This window comes from Heterodontus francisci, chromosome 5, assembly GCF_036365525.1.
Source record: "Heterodontus francisci isolate sHetFra1 chromosome 5, sHetFra1.hap1, whole genome shotgun sequence".
Lineage (NCBI taxonomy): Eukaryota > Metazoa > Chordata > Chondrichthyes > Heterodontiformes > Heterodontidae > Heterodontus > Heterodontus francisci.
In genome coordinates this window covers 117,016,121-117,031,489 of record NC_090375.1, presented here as the reverse complement: position 1 = coordinate 117,031,489, position 15,369 = coordinate 117,016,121, and the positions used below count along the sequence as shown (strand labels likewise).

The window sequence follows — 15,369 nt, the reverse complement described above, 5'->3', positions numbered from 1 at the left end:
ACACAAGCTCGAGGAAAAGCACTTCATTTTTCAATTAGGCACTTTACAACCTTTTAGCCTCAACATTGGGTTCAACAACTTCATATTATAAGCATTCTCAGACAGCAGGTGCTGGTATATGATTCTGCTGTTACCATTTACACCTTCTCTGGACCATCTTTTGTTTCTTTATTGACCCATTTTCACCCATTTTTGCTTTACAACATCATCCCCTTTGTTATATAATCATTCCTGCCCTCCACCCTATCTCAGATCTTCCTTTTTGTTCTTTCCTCCCACCTCCCTCTCTACTTGCTTATACACTGTTAAATCTCTACCTTCTTCCAGTCTTAATGAAAGGTCATCAACGTGAAATATTTTCTCTCTCCACAGATGTTACCTGACATGCTGAGTGTTTGAAGTATTTTCTGCTTTTATTCCTGCTACCTGTAAAATGTCAAGAGAGGAACTCTGGTACACTAAAAACTTGCATTTATAAAGCACTTCATCTTATCTTTCAGGAATGTTCTAATAGGATTTACATGCAGTGAACTACTTTGAGGTGCAATCCCTGTTGCTTTGTAAGCATATATGGCAGCTATTTTATTTACAGCAAGGTTCTACATACTGCAAGATGAATGATAATTTAATACCTTTTGGTAATGTTGCTCAATGGAGGAATGTTGTTTTTTATTTTGAATAATACCCTTTGAGTGCTCTTGAAATGCTTAGCAATAGGTGGACAAGATTTTGGTTTAATGTGCCATTTGAAGGACAGTATAATTGAAAATGCAGCATTCGCTCAGTACTGCACGAAACTGTCAAACAAGATAATGCACTCAAGTCCTGCAGGGAGGCTTTAACCACAACCTTCTGATTCAGAAGTGAGAATGCGATCAACTAAGCCAAGATGAAACTAACAAATTCCACACTGAGTATTGCTGTAAATAGAGACATTATCTCGAAGCTTTTAGTCTTGCACTCATCACACCACACAAGTGCCAGGCAATGACCATCTCCAACAAGAGAGAATCGAACCATCTCTCCTTGACATTCAATGGCATTCCCATCGCTGAATCCCCCACTATCAATATCCTAGGGTTTACCATTGACCAGAAACTGAACTGGAGTAGCCATATAAATAGTGGCTACAAGAGCAGGTGAGAGGCTAGGAATCCTGAGGCAAGTAACTCACCTCCTGACTCCCCAAAGCCTGTCCACCATCTACAAGGCACAAGTCAGGATTGCAATGGAATAATCTCTACTTGACTGGATGGGTGGAGCTCCAACAACACTCAAGAAGCTCGACACCATCCAGGACAAAGCAGCCTGCTTGACTGGCACCCCATCCACAAACACTCACTCCTTCCACCACCGACGCACAGTGACAGCAGTGTGTACCATCTACAAGATACACTGCAGCAACTCACCAAGGCTCCTGCAACAGCACCTATCAAACCCGCAACCTCTACCACCTAGAAGGACAAGGGCAGAAAATGGATGGGAACACCACCACCTGCAAGTTCCCCTCCAAGTCACACACATCATCCTGACTTGGAACTATATCGCCATTCCTTCACTGTCACCTGGTCAAAATCCTGGAACTCCCTTCCTAACAGCACTGTGGGTGTACCTACCCCACATGGACTGCAGCAGTTGAAGAAAGCAGCTCACCGCCACCTTCTCAAGGGCAATTAGGGATAGGCAATAAATGCTGGCCTAGCCAGCGACGCCCGCATCCCATGAATGAATTTTTTTAAAAATCAGGACAATCCGCAAGAATACCAATGTAAGGGAAAGCAACAAATTTATACTGTATGAGAAGAGAGTGCTGATTGGTTGGCAAGTGAACTCTGATTGGTGGAGGCATTGCCATGGAGAATGCACCAGTTAACGGTGACTGACAGTTAACTACTGAAAGAGTGGAAATGCACTCAGAATATTCGGCAGACACAGCAGCATTGTGGGTATTGTTGCACAGCAGCATTGTGGGAAATGTGTACGTGACTGTTAGCACGCTGTAGTCTCCTTATCAGCACTGCTGTCTGTGAAACTGACTAAGAGAGAGAGCTGCTTTGGAATATGAAGGATGAAGAATCTCTCTCTCCCTTGCAAATAAAAATAAACGGTACACTGTTAACCTCTATCAGATGGTGTGAAGAGTTGTTAATTGATTTTAATTTGATTCCCAGAACATTTTGGCATAGTCGGCAGGACTCGCATCGAGAGTCGGGAACACTGCACGACGGGACAACAGCAATGAGTAGCAACCACTCTTGTTAAGTTGTGGGAATACCTGAGTGTTAGCTGGACCTCAGGGGAATCCGGGCTTTGTAGTAATGACGGAATCGTGCCCCAGTGGAGCCCAGAGGACTCACTCACCAAAACAGTCATGGAAAAGTGAAAGAAAGTCTATGACAAAATGGTTAAAGACTGGTGGGATCCGAAGTCCAAACCAGCCAAACTGAATGAGGGTGGCAAGGACAGAAAAAGGATAAAGATGATAAGGCAGTTATCATAGTAGTTAACACATATCTAGGGTATTCAAACCGAGCCCAGGAAAAGGTTAAAGAACTTGACTGAAGGCTCAAGGACCTGGAATCTAAGTGCGATATTTTGCAGGACCAGTTAGTAGACGAGGATTAGGAACAAAGGGAGATGATCTGGTGAATGAGGCCGAACAGTGGACACGAGTCCACTTGTACTCAGGCCTTGCTGAAAGCAGTTTGGCTGATGGCATATCAGCAACAGTGCATGAGAGATGAGGCGGAGAAAATAAAACTCAGGTAGGAACTTTAAAAGTGAGTAAAAGAAAATGACTGTGTCTTTCATTCGAGTCTGTATGGATGCTGGAAGCTTCCACGAATCAATGTCTTTATCTGTGTAGCTTGTGTTCTGTAGAGCTAACAGTTGTTAACACTTTGTAGTCTGCATTTATTGCTGAAAGCATTAGTCTGTTGCTTGTTCTATTTATACATGTATATATTTTTGAGGGACCCATTACGGGAATCAATATTTCTAAGTTGTTTGGAATTAAGGAAGTGTGAATGTGATTATTGAGAGTGTGCCTATGTCAATTTAATATTATGTAAAGTTTAAATGAGGATCTGTAGGACCTTTATCCCGACTATGTGCAGATGGCCCAACCCCTACAGGACCTCCGAAAGGGGGGAAAAGGAGTACGGGGATAAACAGCAGCCAGTAGCATACTACTCTACAAGACAGAACTCAGTAGCCGCGACTTACCATGATGTGTAGCGCCGCTAGACTGTGCAGCATGGGCAGTCAGGACTAGCGAGCCTGTGGAAATGCTAAGGGACATAGTCCTACATACCGGACACACCCAGGTAGAACTACTGAATATGGAAAGGCTGAGAACAGTCTCCAATGCCCGAAGGGTGACATGGGAGGCTATCCTGTTACCTAGAGGCAAGTCCATTAAGATTGTACAGGACACAGGAGCCAACCTCCCTGAGGGCTGGATCTGGGAAGAGGAGCCCCACGAATGTGCCAAAGAGGACTTTCACAAGACCCCAGGAGCAACAGGGAAAAGCCCATTTTAGGAGGCAGACCTGGACCTGTTTGTAGACGGATCCAGGAGGTATGTGGATGGGAGCCCAAGGACTGGGTGGATGGTTATAGGAGGGAGCGGAGAACTGATACTACCAGGATGGTTAGACAGGGCCGAATCCGCCCAAGTAGTGGAATTGGTTGTTCTCACGAAGGCCCTGAAATATGCAGAAGGAAAGAAAATGTGTACACCAACAGTAGATATGCCTTCCGGGTAGTGCATGATTGTATGGGGCCTTGGGAGAGACGAGGCTTTAATACCTCGGGACAGCCTATTAAACATGAGCAGATAATACGGAATCTGATTAAAGCAGTCAGGTTACAGAAGGAGGCGTCGCTTATATTAAGGTAAAAGCTCACCAGAAGGCAGTTAACAAAATCCAGGTGGGGAACTGAAGAGTGGACGAGGAGGCAAAGAAAGCCGCTGACTCTGAGCTGAAGGTAAGCACTGCACTAAACAACACGGAAGACGATGACATCAGCATACCATGCCTACAGACCGACATGCCAGAGGTGGAGAAGGTGATATGAGAGAGCAAGGGGACGGCGCCTGGGCCAGATGGTATCTGGTGATATGATGAGAGGGTGGTGGCACTGGAATGCATCCACAGAATGCTACTTAACCTGCACCACGGGCCCAGTCACACAGGAAGGGGATGTATCATGCACTCCCTTTCCCGGGATAGGTGGTGGCCCGGAATGGAGTGAGACATAGCAAAATACTGCCAGCAGTGAGTGACGTGCGCTCAATACAAACCCAGGAAGCCACTCGAGGTCAGGCTTTTACACCAGCCTAGGCTGAGGGGTCCCTGGGAGAATGTACAGATAGACTTTACGGGACCCCTACCACCGAGTAAGGGGAAAAATATTGTCTGGTACTCCTAGACAAATTCACACACTGGGTGGAGGCTTCCCAACCCGGGAATGCACTGCCACTATTGTGGCACGGGTAATGGCCGAAGAGGTCAAATGGGGAGTCCCGGTGCAACTGGACTCTGACGAGGGGAGCCACTTCACAGGAAGGATCATTAAAGAAACCTGTAAACTGTTAGATAGCAAGCAGAGATTCCATATACCCTACCACCCACAGAGCACGGGTATGGTGGAGCGTATGAACAGGACCGGTGCCACATGCTAGTGAGTATAGGAATAGTAAGATAGAGCAGATGAATGCATGGCTGAAGAGATGGTGCAGGAGGGAGGGCTTTAGTTTCCTGGATCACTGGGACTGTTTCTGGCAAAGGTGGGACCTGTACAAGTTGGATGGGCTGCACCTGAAATGGAACAGGACCAACATCCTTGCTGGGAGGTTTGCTAGTGTTTTGGGGGGTGGGTTGAAACTAATTTGGCAGGGGGATGGGATACAGAGTGGAGGGACAGTAGGGGGTGATGCACAGTCGAATATAGAAGAGAATCTGTGTCAGTCTGGAAGGCAGAGCAAATATAGACCTGTTAAGGCACAAGCAAATAATGCAAGGCTGGATTGCATCTATTTTAACGCAAGGAGTCTTACTTGTAAGGCAGATGAATTAAGGGCATTGATTAACACATGGGAATATGATATAATTGCTATCACAGAGACATGGTTGAGGGAAGGGCAGGACTGGCAGCTCAATATTCCAGGCTATAGAATCTTCAGGCATGACGGGGAGGGGCTTAAAGAGGAGGTGGCATTGCACTGTTGATCAAGGAGTCAATTACTGCAGTAAGGAGGGATTATATCTTAGAAGGTTCCTCAAATAAGGCCATATGGGTAGAACTTAAAAACAAAAAGGGGGCAATCACTTGGCTGGGAATGTACTACAGGCCTCCAAACAGTCAGGGAGAGATAGAGGAGCAGATATGTAGGCAAATCAAAGACAGGTATAGAAATATTAGGGTAATAATAGTAGGGGATTTCAACTTCCCCAATATCAACTGGGATAGTCTTAGTGCAAAAGGGTTAAAGGGGGCAGAATTTTTAAAGTGCATACAGGAAAGTTTTTTGAGCCAGTACGGAGTAAGTCCTACAAAAGAAGGGGTGGTACTGGACCTAAACCTAGGGAATGAAGCCGGACAAGTAGTAGAAGTGTCAGTGGGGCAGCATTTTGGGGATAGTGACCATCACTCTAAGATTTAAGGCAGTTATGGAAAAGGACGAAGAGGGACTGGAAATAAAAGTACTGAATTGGGGGAAGGCCGATTTCAATATGATAAAACAGCATCTGGCCAAAGTGTACTGGGACCAGATACTTGTAGGAAAGTCTACATCAGACCAGTGGGAGTTATTCATAAAGGAAATAGTGAGAGTTCAGGGCCAACATGTTCCCATAAAGATGAAGGGTAGGACCAACAAATCCAGGAAACCCTGGATGTCAAGGGATATAGAGGATTGAATAAGGAAAAAAAAGGAGGCTTATGGCAGATTCAAAGTGCTGAAAACAGCAGAGGCGCTAGAGGAATATAGAAACTGTAGGGGCAGTATTTACAAAAGTAATTAGGAGAGCGAAGAGGGGACATGAAAAAACACTGGCAGGCAAGATAAAGGAAAATCCCAAGGCGTTTTTATAAGTATATTAAGGGCAAGAGGATAACCAAGGAAAGAGTAGGGTCCATTAGGGACCAGAGTGGCAGTCTGTGTGTGGAGCTGGAGGACATCGGTGAGGTTTTAAATCATTACTTTTCATCTGTGTTCACTATGGAGAAGGATGATGTAGGCGTAGAGATCAGGGAGGGAGATTTTGATATACTTGAACAAATTAGCATCGAAAGGGAGGACGTATTAGCTCTTTAACGAGCTTAAAAGTGGATAAACCCCCAGGCCCAGATGAAATGTATCCCAGGCTGTTATGTGAGGCAAAGGAGGAGATAGCAGGGGCTCTGACACAAATTTTCAAATCCTCTCTGGCCACAGGAGAGTTACCAGAGGGCTGGAGGACAGCAAATGTGGTACCATTATTCAAGAAGGGTAACAGGGATAAACCAGGTAATTGCAGGCCAGTGAGTCTAACATCAGTGGTAGGGAAACTACTGGGAAAAATTCTGAGGGACAGGATTAATCTCCATTTGGAGAGGCAGGGATTAATCAAGGGTAGTCAGCATGGCTTTGTCAGGGGGAGATCGTGTCTAATGAACTTGACTGAATTTTTCGAGGAGGTGACCAGATGTGTAGATGAGGGTAAAGCAGTTGATGTAATCTACATGGACTTCAGTAAGGCTTTTGATAAGGTCCCACATGGGAGATTGGTCAAGAAGGTAAGAGCCCATGGGATCCAGGACAATTTGGCAAATTGGATCCAAAATTGGCTTAGTGGCAGGAGGCAGAGGGTGATGGTCAAGGGTTATTTTTGCGAGTGGAAGTCCGTGACCAGTGGTGTACCACAGTGATCGGTGCTGGGACCCTGGCTGTTTGTAGTGTACATTCATGATTTAGACATGAATATAGGAGGTATGATCAGTAAGTTCGCAGATGACATGAAAATTGGTGGTGTCGTAAATAGTGAGGAGGAAAGTCTTAGATTACAGGATGATATAGATGGGTTGGTAAGATGGGTGGAGCAGTGACAAATGGAGTTTAATCCTGAGAAGTGTGAGGTGATGCATTTTTGGAGGACTAACAAGGCAAGAGAATATACAATGGGTGGTAGGACCCTAGGAAGCACAGAGGGTCAGAGGGAACTTGGTGTACTTGTCCATAGATCACTGAAGGCAGCAGCACAGGTAGATAAGGTGGTTAGGAAGGCATATGGGATACTTGCCTTTATTAGCTGAGGCATAGAATATAAGAGCAGGGAGGTTCTGATGGAGCTGTATAAAATGCTAGTTAGGCCGCAGCTGGAGTACTGTGTACAGTTCTGGTCACCACAGTAATGGGAAGGATGTAATTGCACTGGAGACGGTGCAGAGGAGATTCACAAGGATATTGCCTGGGCTGGAGCATTTCAGCTATGAAGAGAGACTGGATAGGCTAGGGTTGTTTTTCTTAGAGCAAAGAAGGCTGAAGGGGGACCTGATTGAGGTCTACAAAATTATGACGGTCATTGATAGGATAGATAGGAAGAAACATTTTCTCTTAGCGGAGGGATCAATAACCAGGGGGCACCGATTTAAGGCAAGGGGCAGGAGGTTTAGAGGGTATTTGAAGAGGTTTTTTCACCCAGAGGGTGGTTGGAATCTGGAATGTACTGCCTGAAGGGGTGGTAGAGGCAGGAACCTTCACAACATTTAAGAAGTATTTAGATATGCACTTGAAATGCCACAGCATACAAGGCTACGGGCCAAGTGGTGGAAAATGGGATTAGAATAGATAGGTGCTTGATGGCTGGCACAGATACGATGGGCCGTAGAGCCTGTTTCTGTGCTGTATAACTCTATGACTCTATTAAGGAAACCTGTAAACTGTTAGGTACCAAGCAGAGATTCCACATACCCCACCACCCTCAGAGCGTGGCAATAGTGGAGCATATGAACAGAACCTTAAAGACAACCCTAGCAAAAGCCATCAAAGAGACCGGGCAGGCATGGGCAGACCTGCTGCCAATGGTCCTGATGAAGTAGCGGGCGACCCCCAATCGGACTACAGGACTTAGACCCTGTGAGTTAATGACCGGGCGAGCCATGCAGCTCCCTGAGAATATCATCACAGGGGGACAGGACTTGGGACCATTAAGGGATAGGGTGCAGAGATATGTGAGGGAACTCTGTAAACAACTGAAAGATTTTAGACAGGAGGCGAGAGATCAGCAGCAGGCAAAGCAGCAGGAGCTAGAGCCGGAGGTGTGATACATGCCTGGGGTAGGGGATATGGTAATGATTAAGGAACTACCCCAGAAGCCGGGGTTTGCCCCACGTTGGACAGGGCCATACCCAATAATTATGACCAGTGACACCTGTGCATGCGTGGAAATGAAAGGCAAAGGCCGATGGAAACATTGGACCCAACTGAACGCGCTAACACCTGCAAAGCCCCCCATAATTTTTGTTTTACAGGATGTGGGCCCCAACACTTCTCCTGCAGCTGCCAACACGTCAACAGGGAATGACAGACTACATAACGTTAAGTGTTGTAGCGGAGATTGGTTCGGAGGTGGACATCCAGATGACATCTTCCGACAGGTAGAGATCCATGGCAATTATCAGGGCTTGTGGGAGGCCAGCAGGAGAAAATTCACAATAGTCAACGTCCCTGTGGGACAATGGGTATATATTGAATGCCCAAAGGGGTCCAAGTCCCCCGAGGCTGTCATGGAGGGGGTCTCAGTATGGCCATGCAATGACAACGACTGTGAGTCGACGTGTTGCAAATCCAATACCCACAAACCCTTCATGTTCATCTGTAACGGCAGGGACAAAGCGGGGCAGAACCAAATACAGACCGTGTTACTTCGGGGATGGGAGGGGCTGACCCCATGCCCGAGTCACCAAGGAGCACTCGAGCCCCCAGAACATGCCCACCATGGACCCCTGGTCCAATTAATGGGCTGGTAATGCGACGCGAAAGGGGTGAATTATATGATAATGTCCACCATGAACTAATACCAGTTTTAATTGACCTGACGCAATGGACCCTCCCACAATGGTGTAAATGGCCCAAGATACGGGCGCTATACCAGAGAATGGTAGATAGAGTAGTGAGGGATGCAGCGGACGCATATGACCACACCCAGGGGGGGGCGAGAGCCATTCAGATGGCGCAAACGAAGCCTGGTGAATGATGTCACCACTGGGTGGGTAGCAGGCACATCAACCATAAACTCGCTAGACATTGCAAGATTAAGCACTGAGACCCAGACCCTTGAGTCTTAGGGCCAATAATGCCAGCCAGAAAGGGACCGCATTCGAAAGACAGACCATAAAGGAACTACTCGAGGGGGTAACCATTATCGAGGGCCATGCCCATACCAATAACTCACTGATAGACCGTACGGAGGAGCAAGGGAGAGAGGAACAAAAGACTGCCGCATGCCATGCATACAGAGCATGGACAGTGGGACAGGTCAGGCACAACCTCAGGCAGATACAAGAACAACAAATCCCAGATTGGATTAATAGCACCCACCTAAGGGAAATGGCATAGCGTCCGGGCAATATGAACGGTTGCAGGATCAAGGGTCTAACTAGAGTGTATCCTGTAATCCAAGGATGTGTTGCTGTAAATCTGATGATGGCAGAGCTAATACTGATGATACCGGATCGTTTCTAACAGCAAAAGGGACATGTTGTTTGATACGATCCGCCAGTCTTTGGAACGTATAGCCTACATACCTAGCATCACACTGGCATGGAAATTCATATGTCACATTATTCATTTGTCTGATAGACAGGATGTCTTTTTGGCTTGATGGCAGCATCCTGTTAGTGGCAAACATCACATGTGTTGTTTCTGCGTAGTAGCAGTGTGAAACAGCAAGCTTCACCTGTTGCTCAAATTTTTGGGATACATTCCCCTTCCAGGGTTATTTGAAGTAGACTGAGCACTTTTCAGAGCCGGAATTGACACCCTCAGACCATTCATAAGTTTGCGCGATATACAGCGAGAAATGATCTGATCAGGGTAGCCATTGTCACGCAATGGATAGTAACTAGCACTGCTGTTGATCTCGTCCTATGGAACATGCATCAGTGGGCAGAGGGGGCAAGAGTTCCATCAGGTGGAGCCTGGTGGTCATTTCCTGATACCAGTCACCCAATTTTCACTGAATAATAGGTGGCTGGTGTCAGAAAGGCCAGGTTTAGAGTTTGGTTGGCTAATTGCCTGGCTGCAGAGTATTATGGCAGATTCCTGGAAAGAACAAATTAGACTGTAGCAGTGTTGTAGCTATCATTCTATTGTGTAAACTGATTTGCTTTTCAGTGACCAACCCACTTAGTATTGTCATGATGTAACCATGTTACCAACTGGAGTTGCTGTACTTTCTATTTACTAACTGCTGAATGGCATTGCAAGAAAATTTACAAGAAGAGAATGACTCTTTTGAACGATTCTCAATATTCACAAACACTTATCAACTAGAAACATCTAGCACAAATCTTGCCCTTACCTGAGCTTTTGACAGTATTGTTTTACATTTTCCAGAGAAGCTGCATTGATCTGTGCCTGGAATTCTTCCACAGACACATTGTCCATGTAGTAATAGCCCTCCATACTTTCCATTGCTAGATGGGAGAGACATTTTGTTACTCAGTTTTATGAATTCTAAGCAATAAGCAGGATCAGACAAAATGCATCAACTGCAAAACGATGATACATGGAAAGTATCCCATACCTTGTGTAAAGAGCACTGGGTAAACTTTAAAACCTCCTCCATTCTTTAACCTCTGAGGAAGCTGCTCAAAATTGTAGCTCTCAAGGTAGAAAAATACTTTCAAGGCTTGTCGATTCCCTTCTACTTTGTACACGATAGGATTATCTGCATAAAACAGAAAAATCAAGTAAACACAAGTCACTAAATTATCCTTACTCTCATGTTGGCCCCTATTTTAACTCAGATCAGCAGCAGAGACAAGCGATAAACCATCCTGAACTTGGCAGTGGGAGGCCCAAAACGGTGGCAGGTGATTCCCACAGGCAATTTTCATTACTTGACCTCACCATGGCTTGTCCCAGGCGGATTAGGTTAAAATATGCTTGAACATTTTTCAAAGCTAAAGACACTGATGGGATAGCATGTTTAGGGAGATGGTCACAACGCAGGTTAGGAACATGCAGGCAAAGAGGGAACGGGTGACTGCCAGGCAGTCTAAGAGAGGCAGGCAGGCAGTGCAGGAGTCCCCTGAGTTCATTTTGCTGGCTAATCGGTTTTCCATTTTGGATACTGATGAGAGCAATGGTTCCTCAGGGGAGTGCAGCCAAAGCAAAGTACGGGGCACCACGGGTGGCTCAGCTGCACAGGAGGGGAATGAAGAAGAGTGGAAGAGCAATAGTGATAGGGAATTCAATAGTCAGGGAATCAGACAGGCATTTCTGCGGCAGTAAATGTGCCTCCAGGATGGTGTGTTGCCTCCCTGGTGCCAGGGTCAAGAATGTCATGGAGCGGCTGCAGGACATCCTTCTGGGGGAGGGTGAACAGCCAGAAGTCATGACCACGTTGGTACCAATGACGTAGGTAGGAAGAGGGATGAGGTCCTGAAAGCAGATTTTAGGGAGTTAGGAAGGAAATTAAAAAGCAGGACCACAAGAGCAGTAATCTCAGGATTACTTCAAGTGCCAACTGCAAGTGAGAATAGGAATAGGAGGATTGATCGATTGAACACGTGGCTGGAGAATTAATATAGGAGGGAGGGAATCAGATTTCTGAGGCATTGGGACCGGTTCTGGGGCAGGTGGGATCTGGGCAAGATGGATGGGCTACACCTTAACAGGACCGGAACTAATATCCTCAGAGGGAGATTTGTGAGTGCTGTTGGGGAGGGTTTAAACTAGCTTGTCAGGGGGATGGAAACATGAGGGGTAGCTCAAATTGGAAAGAAGTAAAGCTGGTAACAGGAGGTAGAAAAGTAGAAAGTGACATTAGAAGGCAGGCGAAACAAAGGCGAGCATCAACTAGGCTTAGAATGCAGAATAATGTCAAAAAGACATGGTTAAGGGCACTCTACCTGAATGCACACAGTATTCACAAGAAGAACTAGGAGCAGGAGTAGGCAATTCAGCCCCTCGAGCCTGCTCCGCCATTCAATACGATAAATCTCGGCCTCAACTCCACTTTCCTGCCCGTTCTCCATAACCCTTCAATCCATCACTAATTAAAAATCTGTCTATCTCCTCCTTAAATTTACTCAATGTCCCGGCATCCACCGCACTCTGGGGTAGTGAATTCCACAGATTCACGACCCTTTGAGAGAAGTAATTTTTCCTCATCTCTGTTTTAAATCTGCTACCCCTTATCCTAAAACTATGACCTCTTGTTCTAGATTGCCCCACCAGAGGAAACATCCTCTCTATGTCTACTTTGTCAATCTCCTTAATCATCTTTTATACCTCAATAAGATATCCTCTCATTCTTCTAAACTCTAGACAGTAAAGGCCTAAACTGCTCAATCTCTCTTCATAAGACAAACTCCTCATCTCTGGAATCAATCTACTGAACCTCCTCTGAGCTGTCTCTAATGCAATTACATCCCTCCTCATCCCTCCTAAGGGGACCAAAACTGTACGCAATACTCCAGGTGCGGTCTCACTAATGCCTTCTACAGTTGCAGCAACACTTTCCTACTTTTATACTCTATTCCTTTAGCAATAAATGCCAAAATTCCATTTGCCTTCCTTATTACCTGCTGCACCTGCATACTAGTTTTCTGCGATTCATCCACGAGGACACCCAGATCCCTCTGCACCGAAGCATTCTGAAGTTTCTCTCCATTTAGATAATAAGTTACCTTTCTATTCTTCTGACAAAAATGCATAATCTCACACTTATCCACATTAAACTCCATCTGCCAAATTTTGGCCCATTCTCCTAACCTATCCATATCCATTTGTAAATTTCTTATTTCTTTATTGCAACTTACCAGCCTACCTATTTTAGTGTCATCTGCAAATTTGGCTTTAGCACCTTCTATGCCTGCATCCAAGGCATTAATATAGATTGTAAATAGTTGGGGCCTGAGGACTGAACCCTGTAGCACCCCACTAGTTACATCTTGCCAACCAGAAAAGGACCCATTTAGCACGACTGTCTGTTTTCTGTTGGTTAGCCAATCCTCTATCCAAGCTAATAAATTGCCCCTAACCCCATGTGAACTTACCTTGTGTATTAACCTTTTGTGCGACACCTCATCAAATGCCTTCTGGAAGTCCAGATATACTACATCTACAGGCTCCCCACTATCCACTTTACTTGTTACATCTTCGAAGAACTAAAGCAAATTAGTCAAACACGATTTACCCTTCATAAAACCATGCTGACTCTGATGGATTGCATTTAGACTTTCTAAATGTCCTGTTATTACTTCCTTAATAATGGATTCTAACAATTGCCCAAAGACAGATGTTAAACTAACTAGTCTATAGTTTCCTACTTTCTGCCTCCCTCCCTTTTTGAATAAGGGTGTTATATATGGGGCGGCACAGTGGCGAAGTGGTTAGCACCACAGCCTCACAACTCCAGCAACCTAGGTTCGGTTCTGGGTACTGCCTATGCAGAGTTTGCAAGTTCTCCCCGTGACCGCATTGGTTTCCACTGGGTGCTCCGGTTTCCTCCCACAGCCAAAGACTTGCAGGTTGATAGGTAAATTGGCCATTATAAATTGCCCCTAGTGTAGGTAGGAGAATTGTGGGGATGTGGTAGGGAATATGGGATTAATGTAGGATTAGTATAAATGGGTGGTTGTTGGTCGGCACAGACTGGTGGGCCGAAGGGCCTGTTTCAGTGCTGTATCTCTCTATGATCTATGATTAGCATTTTTCCAATCCACTGTATCCTTTCCTGCAACCAGGGAATTTTGGAATATTACAACCAATGGATCCACTATCTTCGCTGTCACTTCCTTTAAGACCCTCGGATGTAGGCCATCAGTCCCTGGGGACTTGTCTGCCTTCAAACCCAATAGTTTGCTCAGTACTTTTTTGTTCTAAGTTCCTCCCTTTCAATATCCACTGCATTACCTGTTACTATTGGGATGATACTCGTGTCCTCCACCATGAAAACTGAGGCAATATACTGATTTAATATCACTGCCATTTCTGTGTTCCTTACTATTAACTCCCCAGTCTCATCCTCCAAGGGATCAACATTCACTTCAGCTACTCTCTTCCCTTTTATATACTTATCGAAGCTTTTGCTATCCATTTTTATATTTTGCGCTAGTTTTCTTTCATAATTTACCTTTTCTCTTTTTATGACTTCTTTAGCAACCCTTCATTGATCTTTAAAAGTTTCCCAATCTTCCAGCCTGCCACTGGCCTTTGCAATATGGTATGCCTTAGATTTTGTCTTTATGTTATCCTTAACTTCCTTGCTTAGCCATGGATGTTTTTTCCCCCTCTTACAATCTTTCTTCCTCTCTGTAATATATTTTAGTTGGGAGGAATTGAATATCTCCTTAAACATCTGCCACTGCTCATCAACTGTGCTACCTTTAAGTCTTCCTGCCCAATCCACTAGGACCAAATCTGTCCTCATGCCAATGTAATTACCTTTATTTAACTCCAGCATGCTAGTGTCAGAATCCAGTTTCTTGCCCTCAAACTAAATTTGAAATTCTAGCATGCTATGATCACTCTTCCCTAGAGGATCCTTAGCTATGAGATCATTAATTAATCCCACCTCATTACGCAATACCAAATCTAGAATAGCCTGCTCCCTGGTTGGTTCCACAACATATTGCTCCAAAACACAATCTCTAATACATTCAATGAACTCTCCCTCGAGGCTACCCTTGCCAATATGATTAATCCAGTCTATATGCATATTAAAATTAACCATGATTATTGCCGTACCTTTCTTACAAGCCCCCAGTATTTCCTGGTTTATACTGTGCCCCACTGCGGAACTACTGTTTGAGGACCTATAGATTATTCCCACCGGGGACTTCTTTCCCTTGCTATTTCTTATTTTTGCCCAGTCTGATTCTACGTCTTGATCTCCAGTGTCTATATCATTTCTCATTACAGCACTGATCTCTTCCTTTACTAACAATTCTCCTTTTCCTTCCTGCCTATCCTTCCGAAATACTGAGTACCTTTGGATATTCAATTCCCAAACCTGGTTTCCCTGCAACCACGTCTCAGTAATTGCCACTAAATCATACCCATTTGTCTCTATTTGCACTGTTAATTCATTAATTTTATTCCAAAGGCTTCGTGCATTCAGATACAAAGCCTTTAAGTTTGTTCTATTATCA

The 15,369-nt window shown here is 45.1% G+C and overlaps 1 protein-coding gene across 1 annotated transcript in view; it reads right to left on the bottom strand.

Annotated features, from left to right (window-relative positions):
* prex2 (phosphatidylinositol-3,4,5-trisphosphate-dependent Rac exchange factor 2) overlaps window positions 1–15,369 on the bottom strand; it is a 638,971-nt gene that overhangs the window by 100,859 nt on the left and 522,743 nt on the right. Inside the window, exons 34-35 of the mRNA XM_068030918.1 lie at window positions 10,794–10,937; window positions 10,569–10,683 (exon numbers count right to left, since the gene is read on the bottom strand). Coding sequence (XP_067887019.1) covers window positions 10,569–10,683; window positions 10,794–10,937 — 259 coding nt within the window. The remainder of the gene's footprint in view (window positions 1–10,568; window positions 10,684–10,793; window positions 10,938–15,369) is intronic.